Source organism: Limulus polyphemus, unplaced genomic scaffold (assembly GCF_000517525.1).
Source record: "Limulus polyphemus unplaced genomic scaffold, Limulus_polyphemus-2.1.2 Scaffold89, whole genome shotgun sequence".
NCBI lineage: Eukaryota > Metazoa > Arthropoda > Merostomata > Xiphosura > Limulidae > Limulus > Limulus polyphemus.
The window spans coordinates 675,326-685,564 of NW_013665699.1; the positions used below are offsets into that span (position 1 = coordinate 675,326).

General features: G+C 33.3%; 1 protein-coding gene across 1 annotated transcript in view; it reads left to right on the top strand.

Moving 5' to 3' along the window:
• Positions 1–1,076, top strand: part of LOC106468539 (26S proteasome regulatory subunit 6A-B) — a 23,974-nt gene extending 22,898 nt beyond the window's left edge. The window contains exon 9 of the mRNA XM_013928974.2: positions 808–1,076. Within this exon, the coding sequence (XP_013784428.1) occupies positions 808–918 (111 nt within the window). The 3' untranslated portion in view covers positions 919–1,076. The remainder of the gene's footprint in view (positions 1–807) is intronic.
• Positions 1,077–10,239: the final 9,163 nt, after the last annotated feature.

The following is a 10,239-nucleotide window of genomic DNA, read 5'->3' on the forward strand; positions in this document are numbered from 1 at the left end:
TTTTACTTTTAAACTAAGAAGAAAACTAAATTTTAAGTAATACAACCTACTCTTCTATATGAGGAGTACGTTTTTCTAAGACTCGGCCTCGGTCGCCACCCCCCCCCCCACCCCCCACCACACACACATATCAGCTCTCATATTTGGGATCCCTCCTGAGAATTTCCACTGTGAAAAAAAAACAAGTAATGGGATATCAGTGACCTCCTCCTTGCTTGAGAGAGGGTTAAGGTGTTTAATTATGTTTTTATAATGAAGTTCAAAAATGTCATCATAAATCCCCGAATGATTGTTGTTCATAAGTGATATTCTATTCTAATTATGAATACTTTAAATATTATAAATCCTATATAACTTAAAGATAAAATATTTGGATGTCCTTGGATTTCTTTATGAATTAGGCCTCACTGGACTTGTTGAAAAATTAATGTAGATTTCCACCTGTGGTGAAATTTTTACTGATAGGCTGTGCAAAGTGTACAGATCATTATGGACAAAGGGATTTGGCATAAAAAGGTTTTTATTGGATGTTCGGTGTTTGTCATGATTAACAGTCACTCAAACTGAGTGGCTCCAATACCTGATTACATTTTCATCTTATTAAAAGAAGAAAAACGTTTGTTATATTAACAAGTATATCAAATTTCCAGAAACTTTTCATAGAAATAATAAGCAAGTCTAGAAATGTACCAAATTGAAATTTGTCTTTAGGTTGTGCTGTATTCAAGTTTTGAAGAATTTGTCATTAAAGTAAAATAGTATGATGAGTAGTATGTAACTTTTCTGTGTATAATCTTGTCTTTTTAGGGTATGATTGCTTTACGTCGAGGAGGCACTGTTGTTACTCATGAAGATTTTATGGATGCTATACTAGAAGTCCAGGCCAAGAAAAAGGCTAACCTTAATTATTATGCTTAAATGTTTTTCAAGTATGTTCACTGTAATATTGTCTGAATTGGATTCAGTAAATGGTTTTGTTAGAAATCTTCTGTTCATATGTCTTATTCTTATTGTAAAGTTGTTTATAATTAAAAATGAACACAATAAAAACTCCAAGCTACTTTTATACGTAAAAAGCAAGTTTTTGTATACATATAATGATAATGAAGGACGTGGTCAAATTATGTGGACTAAAAGTGAAAAGAAAAAAATATCACTTCTGAGCCTACTTCATACCTGGAATTCTCAAGCAATTTGACAGCTGCTAAGAGATCCATAATAAACTATAAGCTATTTAATCTAGACACAATGTAATACCTATCTGATGTTATCTTTTTCAAGGAAGTGGGTCTTGCATATTATGCAATGATATGTAACAGTTACATGCTTTTACTTTCTTGATAAGTGTTGCGGACCTTTTAGATATAGCTTTTATTGACTGAAGTTTGATATTATTAATAGAAATAAACTACCTTAGTCATACATGAAACATAATGAGGGACTCGTAAAATCGGCAACTCACTATGAAGTAAGAATATTAGAATTGCAAAACTTCTTCCAGCTGGGGCTTAACATAGAAGCTAACCCCATTTGTATTGTTATTATCATGTCATTTTTGTTTCTGTAACAAAATAATACTTGTAAAGAAATAGCCTTTCTTATTGATAAGATGGCATAAATACAACTGAGTAAACACTGCCTTATAGAACTGGACACACTATCTCTAGCAATTGTTAAACTATATGTATTAAATAAACAGACAGACACAAACATTATATATAAGTAATCATATATTAAATAAGAATGAAACAAGAATTATAAAATAACTAATCCATTCATAAAATTAAGTGATGTGTTCTAATTTTGTGAAAGTTGGGAAGACTAAACTTTCTTAAGAAGAAAAACTTCTGCACTTTCAAGCACCTTTTAGCAAAAATGTGACTTATTTTCAATTGTTTTAGGTGTAAATTTAAGAATTTTAGGGACGTTTATTATTTTGTGAGATAGTTTCCACAAAAAACTGCATCAACAACTTTTTCATGTTAATAGCAATAAATAAACTTGCAGACCTGACTTATTTTGGTTCATGGCTGTTTTCTTTTGAAAAAAAAAGTAATTAAAATTAATACCCATTCCATACCTCAAAAACAATAAAATGATAGAAGCCTCTATCAATTCTTCAAATGAAACTGTATAAACTTAAGTTTTCAAACAGCAAAAATACAGCTTATTGAAGTTATTTTCACAGTTATGTTCTTAAACCTTATGCATATATATAATTTAAGGACTACAAGGGACTTGTTGGTACATCTAGGTTGTCTCAATTCACAATTAAACTTTAAAATAAAAAATAGTAAAACACTCAAAGCAAGCCCTTATTTATCAAGCCTTCCCTTAAACTCCTTAAATTAACTGCATCCACCAAATCTAAAGGACAATCATCTCATTAGAAAAATAAAGCTGTATTAGCTGAAGATGACTCCTATACTGCCCAAATTTATATTTGTGTCTCCTAGTCCTACCATTAAGTTCATAAAAAGATAATGCATCAACACTATCAATTCCTTTAATCTTAAACACCTCAGTAAGGTCCCCTCCAACTCTTCTTTTTTTCAAGATAAAGCAATTTATGTTCTCATATGACAACAACCTTTCCATCCCAGGTATCATCCTAGTAGCCCTATTCTGAACTCTGTCCAACAATTCAATGTTCTTCCTCAGGTAAGGAGCCCAAAACTGAATACAATACTCCAAATATGGCCTAACCAATGACCTATACAATGAATTAACCTCGATAGACATGTTTATAATCAGAAACATTAGGTGGGGGAGTATTTCTGAACATGTTTTTATCTTCTGTTAGCTAAGTGTAATTTTAAACATGTTGGTATTTAACCCTATAATAATAATTTATTTGTTTGTTGTTAAACACAAAGCTACACAACAGGCTATTTATGCCATTAAAATGTGATGGTCAATCCCACTATTCGTCGGTAAAAGAGTGGCCCAAGAGTTGGTGGTGGGTGTTGATGACTAGCTGCCTTCTCTCTAGTCTTTCACTGCTAAATTAGGGGCAGATAGCCCTCGTGTAGCTTTGCGTGAAATTCAAAACAAAAACCCACAGAGCTAATGTAACAGCATGTGATCTAGTGTCAAATTTTGAAATGGTGCTTGAGATAGTGCAACTTTAGACAGTTTATTTTACTGAAGTTTTGTTAGGCTAAGCTGGGAAGTTTATAATTTTTACATTTAGTTATTTTGTTAAAAAATATATAAATAAATAAAAAACATGCATGAAAACAATGATTTCTAGTACTCCTGTGTGTTTGAGCTGTTCTCCTGTAAGCCCTCGTGATTCCCATAAATTTGGGTGTCCAGAGAAAAAGCATTCACATAGTTTCAAATAATCATTTTAGAATACAAAATATAGAATTTAATTCTCCACAACTAATATAATTTATCCGGTTTGCTAAGTAAACTTTAAATAGGTTAAAAAATATTCCTTTAGCCACTGAGAGCAATAAAACCATGAAAATACATTACTATCAAGTAAATATTTTGCACACCAAATTCAAAAGGATGATTGTAAATTGGACATAGAGGAGAATCTGTTCTCTCATTTGATTGTAAACATGTCCATCATCCATATAAAGGTGATTAGCAAAAAATCTCAAAATCTTGTTTGGTGAATTTGACAAAGTTATTGATGTCTTAATGAATAAAGAGGTAGGAGATAAACATTTTAACCTTTAATATTTATAGTTTTTGTTTCTAATTGATTGGAAACTGCAGTATACAGTGTATGTCTGTTTTAGAAGTTCTGAAGTGAAAAATTCAGAGCTCAGACGTCACACGACCCAGAAAATTTAAATTTGGAATTTTGTAAATATATCTTTTTTTAAATTAAGTTAAAACTTAATTTATAATTCAAATTTTTATATTATATATGTTCTGATGCCAATATCATTGGCATACATTGATAATAAAGTAACTTACTTCAATTTTGAATGTAACTCTGTGAAAGGTTGTAACTGTACATTTTCACCCAGTTGTACACAGGTGGTTATGAACTAATTAATGATCAGTATTTAATAATGAATTGTGAGAACTAATTTATGATTAATTATTAGATGATTATATGGGGTATATATAAAAACTGTAATGACAACTGAAACTCAATAACCACAAACATGTGGAAAGCTGGAGTTTCACGCTTACACCACAAAAGTTTTCTCACACTTTACATTTGCTCTTTCTCTCTGGTGCTCTTGGAATTGAATAATTTTCCAAAAACACGCATTATACTGCCCTATATCACACATTTAACATTGGTTTGGGTACTAATTAAAGGAATTTCACAATTACCTAGATTGTTAACTAAATGCAAAACACCTGCATTCAAATGTTTAAAAAAACTTGAACAAAATTATATTCTCATGCTAATTATGACATAAACTAGCACATCCATATGATCAACCCTACAAGGAAGAAGTGAACTGTCATTCAAATACTTTGGTCCCACTTTTGAATCAAGCATCATTTCACTTTTATTCACAAGAAAGTGTTTCTGTTCATAAAACTTTTTGCAGTATAGTTGAATTTATTCATACTTCACACTACAAATATTATGAACCACGAACCTTTCGTTGTGCAGTTGAATAGCTTTACTTATTGGTATCTATAGTATTTTATAAACAAACTGAATTACACAAAATCCAGTACATTTAAGAGAAGATGACAAACTCACTCGGTGTCCTTAAATTTGAAGTTTCCAATATAAAAAATCAGTTTTTTGAATCAATAATAGTAAACATATTTTATTATCTTGTAAGCTATACTTTCAATATTATAATTTAGTTGTTTGCTAGAAGCAGCTGTTAACAATTATGATGTAATAATCAAGAAGCTTTGTCTAATATCTAGAGTCGAAAGTTCAATATTTATAAATACAAGTAATCAGTTAGTGAAATTAATGAGTATTTTGTGAGTTTAATATCAGAAAAGCTGTTAATCTGGAACTTTAATGGATTCAAGTTCTGTTGTCAACTGCAAAGCATTTTAAAGATGTATACATAATTTGCTTCAACTTAATTCTCATCCCCTCATCTGTTATGGCATCTTTAAATTTGTCACATGCCAACGGACTCATCATTTCACATTGAATATCTGGGTAAGCCTTTCCAAATTTTCTGCAAGTTCGGCTAACGTCTCTTTTGTTCTAGAACTTTGCTCTGCATACTTCCTTCTGATGTGTCACGCCAAACCTGTTAGATGAGGTAGTTTTCAATGCTTGATAGTTGTTACACATTTCAGCTGGAAGATTACTTAACGTCGTTAAAGCTGTTCACTTCAAATGGGCAGCAAGATGAATAGCTTGTTGTTTATATTCACTTTGGAAATTATATTGAACTGAGATTAATATGCCTCCCAAGGTATCTTTCCATCATAACCTGTGTTTTTTCAAGTGGGCAATATTGTTGAATTGTCCAACTAAATTCTAGGATTGAATTTAGTAGTGAAATAGCTGGGGTAGTCCAGGAAGGTCGTGTAGTAACATATAGCACTGCAGTATTGGTAATAGGTGTAGACTAAATAGGTTCTCCTATTCCAGTATTTCATAGTAAATGGTGTTTTATGTTGAAATTCTTTGGCAAATGCAGAAAGAGGCATGACAAATTTGATCTTCACATTTATCATTTCATTTCTCAGATGTTTTGTTCTGTAATTGATGTTATTTTCTACCACAATAATCAATTATTTTGCGTTACAGTCTTCCTTTACTTTTCAGTTTATTTATTGCAGTCACTCTGTATATCTCCAGTGACTTCGTGTACCCTTACTTCAATAAGATTTAGTTTTGTTCTTAATACTTATTTAAATATTTTGTCTCCTTTTAACTCCTTCCTGAAATTTTTGTATCTTTTTTTCTTGTTCTTTGTGGAATCTCAAGGGATTCTGGCAAAGTAGAGAAGTGCGCCCGCAAAAACAGGAATTTTGGGATCTCGTAAGTGGGTGTGTTTCCCAATGGGTGTGACAGTTGAGCCACAAAGAATGAGACAGGACATGTAGATTTACACATGGAACCATTCATTAATTTAAATCTCGACAGTTTACAGTAAACAAACAACAAAGTACTATTACACATTAAAGGGCAAGGGATTATGTGCTTATGTGTGTATTAAAAACAAAGAGTGACAAAGACTTTATAAGAGTATTAATTTAAATCTCGACAGTTTACAGTAAACAAACAACAAAGTACTATTACACATTAAAGGGCAAGGGATTATGTGCTTATGTGTGTATTAAAAACAAAGAGTGACAAAGACTTTATAAGAGTATTAATTTAAATCTCGACAGTTTACAGTAAACAAACAACAAAGTACTATTACACATTAAAGGGCAAGGGATTATGTGCTTATGTGTGTATTAAAAACAAAGAGTGACAAAGACTTTATAAGAGTATTAATTTAAATCTCGACAGTTTACAGTAAACAAACAACAAAGTACTATTACACATTAAAGGGCAAGGGATTATGTGCTTATGTGTGTATTAAAAACAAAGAGTGACAAAGACTTTATAAGAGTAAAAGGCTCTTGCCTGTGCATGTGCCCCCCCCCCCACTCCCTGTAACTTAGGACAGCATATAACAATATAATCATTACAAAGAGAGAATGTCCACAAGTAAGTTAACTCTTGACTCAACTTTACTGAATAATAACAATAAGCCACATTATAGATAAAAACATGTGCTCCAGTAGGGCATGTTATACACTGTTTGCTTACTACCAAACTTAAAGAAATACATAATGTTATGTCTCTGCTCGTTTGTTAATTTTTGTAGAAATTCTTTCCGAGAAACTTCAGTGATAAAAGTCTTTTCTTAAATAAAACTAGTTTATTCTTTCTCAATTCAACTTTGCAATACATTTAATTTCCACAGTCACTTTAACTTCAACACACGCTATAATTCACAACGTACGATTCACTCGCTTTGATTACTACCGCGCTTGACTCAATTGTCCGTCTCTATCTCTGCCTGTCTGCAATTATCTATATCTATGCCGTCACTTCTCGCCGGTCTTATATATATGAAATAGAGGGCGTCTGGAGAACACTCGAGCCTTCACGAACGTTCTAGATACTCATTACGTGTTACCAGCGTCACGTGAATTCCGCTGTTGTAACAATAAATATTTAACTAAATTAAAGGCAAAAGCCAAACGGCGCCTGCACAAACGAAAGCGAAAGTTAACTTTAAAGTTGCAAGAGAACTTGTAGTGTTCTCAGAAAGTAATATTACACAAAAATATATAAACTTGTTACTGACACTCAAAGGTGAGAATTTTAAGAATTCTCATATAGAGGCATGGGCGCCCGCAGGAAGGGGCAAGGGGGTCACTTGACCCCCTGAATTTTCAAAAAGAAAAAATTACTAGATATGTAAAATTCTTCTTCTATGATATTGGAAAATCATAAGGTATTTGTATTTCGATTTTATAATATTTCAAACTTGAGTTACTTGACCCCTCTACCCCAATTTTTTTCTTACGGGCGCCCTTGTGTAGAGGTGAAAGTTACAGAAACATTGCATGAAAATCTTTTAGAGAAGGTCTTCTAAAATCCTTGTAAAGTCCTATGTAAATATGATGTAAAACTGTATAAATTCTAGGTGAATTCCTGTAGAAACCCATGAAAAATCGATGAAAATCTAAGTGAAAATCTGCATAAATTATAGAAAAATTATAAAATTTTGCTCTCTCGGGCCTCAACAGTGTTTTAAATATGAGAATAAAGCCTCGAGTTTTGTGCCTGATAAATCAGTTGGCCAATGGACTGCGAAGATAATGGGTGATCTCAACTGCCAGTACTGCCTGATTTGATGACAAGAAGAGCTCGACGTGTTAAATGAACAGCATGTTGTTATTCCTGTAGAAGAATTTGACAAGAAGGTGTTTACTCTCTACTTGACCAAATTAGCCTTAGGAGAAGGTTAAAGTTAAAACCCTATTGAGTAATGCATGTCCCAATTTTACGAATTATAGTTAAAAAAGAAAAGAAATCTATCAAATTTAACTTTATATTTTTAATTTTCTGTCTAGTTCCTTTAATTTTGTGTCTCTTTCTTCTTTTAATTTTCTATCTCTTTTTCATCAACCTTCTTTGAACTTTTTTATTTATATCACGGTTTCGATCTTGCTTTTTACCTGTGTTGTCGTCATCTTAAACAGTTGAAAGCTCGAGTTTAGTCAATTTTTTATTCAACAAATTAACCCCACTTCTGACATAACTTATTGTTCTTTGGATTATCTGGTAAAAAATAATTCGAAATCTAGTTCACTAACAAAAACTAATTATATTTCTTTCTTAACGTATGCTACCGACTACTTTCAATTTTAGTTGTAGGCCTAAGTGCACAAACAGTATTTCAATAGAAATTTCGAGACTAATGGCAAACACGTCTATAATTCACAAATAAACCTAATCACATAATTTCCTCGATAGTCATTCGATTAAATAAATCTCATTTACAATACTGAACGGTAAATAACTTTTCTGACACTGAACTCATAAACTCACCGAATTCTTATTACCTTTACTAACCGATTACTTGCATTTATAAATAATGTACCCTAAGCCTCATCTCTAGATATTAAACGAAGTTTCTCGATGGGCCTGCAGTCTGCAGGTCGCAAGTTCGAATTCAATCACCGAACATGCTCGCTTTTTCAGCCGTGGGAGCATTATAATGTGACGATCAATCCCACTATTCGATTAAAGATGTTAACATTTAGAGGTGGGTGGTGCTAACAAGATACCTTCCCTCCAAACTATCACTTCTCAATTTGGGACGGCTGGCGCAGATAGCCCTCGAGCATCTTTTAGCAAAATTCAACACATAAACAACCAAGCTAGTAAAGTTTGGAGACCATTTGAACGAGTAACGAAGGAAACTTTTTTACAAGTTTAGCTTAATAACAAATGTGCATGGCTTTGTACTGATGGCGAAATGTTGTACATTTGCTAATATTGTTACGACAGCGGAAGTCACGTGATACTGGTAACACGTAATGAGTTCTAGAAAGATCGGGGAACATCACGAATAATCCAGTATTTGCTAGGCGCCCTCTATTCTTGTATATAAGTGCGCCAGACAATGAATCGATATAGAATTGCTGACAGACAGTTTGTTTGTTTGTTTTTGAATTTCGCGCAAAACTACACGAGGGCTATCTGCGCTAGCTGTCCCTAAATTAGCAGTGTAAACTAGAGGGAAGGCAGCTAGTCATCACCACCCATCGCCAACTCTTGGGCTACTCTTTTACCAATGAATAATGGGATTGATCATCACATAATAACGCCTCCACGGCTGAAAGGGCGAGCATGTTTGGTGTGACGGATTCGAACCCGCGACCCTCAGATTGCGAGTGGAGTGCCTTAACCACCTGGCCATGCCAGGCCTGCAGACAAACAGAGACAGACAATTGAGTCAAGCGTGGTAGTAATCGTTCGTTGTGAATTATAGTGTATGTTTAAGTTAAACTGATTGTGGAAATTAAGTGCATTGCAAAGTTGTATTAAGAAAGAATAAACTAGTTTTATTTAAGAAAGGACTTGTATCGCTAAAGTTTCATCCGAAAGAAATTATACGGGATATTAACAAACGACCAGAGACGTAACAAATTGGTGTCAGAAGTGGGATGGAAAAAAAAAAGGAAACGAGAAGTGGCAAATCAAACTACAGCTTAGCAGATTTGATGGCAGCAATACAAGAACAGCAAAAGAAACAAGAAGAACGAGAAAAGAAACAAGAAGAGAGACGACAGCAGTTGCAAGAAAACCTGCAAGAGTGGCAGCTCGAACAGCAAAATAAACAAGAAGAGAGATTACAGCAGTTGTTGGAGGAAAAAGAAAAGAAGCGATAATACAGCAGTTGTTGGAGGAAAAGAAAAGAAACAAGAAGCGAGATTACAGCAATTGTTGCAGGAAAAAGAAAGAAACAAGTAGAAAGGAGAAAATAAACAAGAAGAGAGATTACAGCAGTTGTTGGAGGAAAAAGAATAGAAGCAAGGAGAGAGATTACAACAGTTGTTGGAGGAAAAAGAAACAAGAAGAGATATTACAGCAGTGGCAAGATAACTTGCAACAGTGGCAGCTCGAACAGCAAAATAAACGAGAGAGATTACAGCAGTGGTTGGAGGAGAAAGAAAATAAACAAGAAGAGAGATTACAGCAGTGGCTAGAGAAGACAGAAAATAAACAAGAAGAGCGACTACAGCAGTAGATGGAGGAGAAAGAAA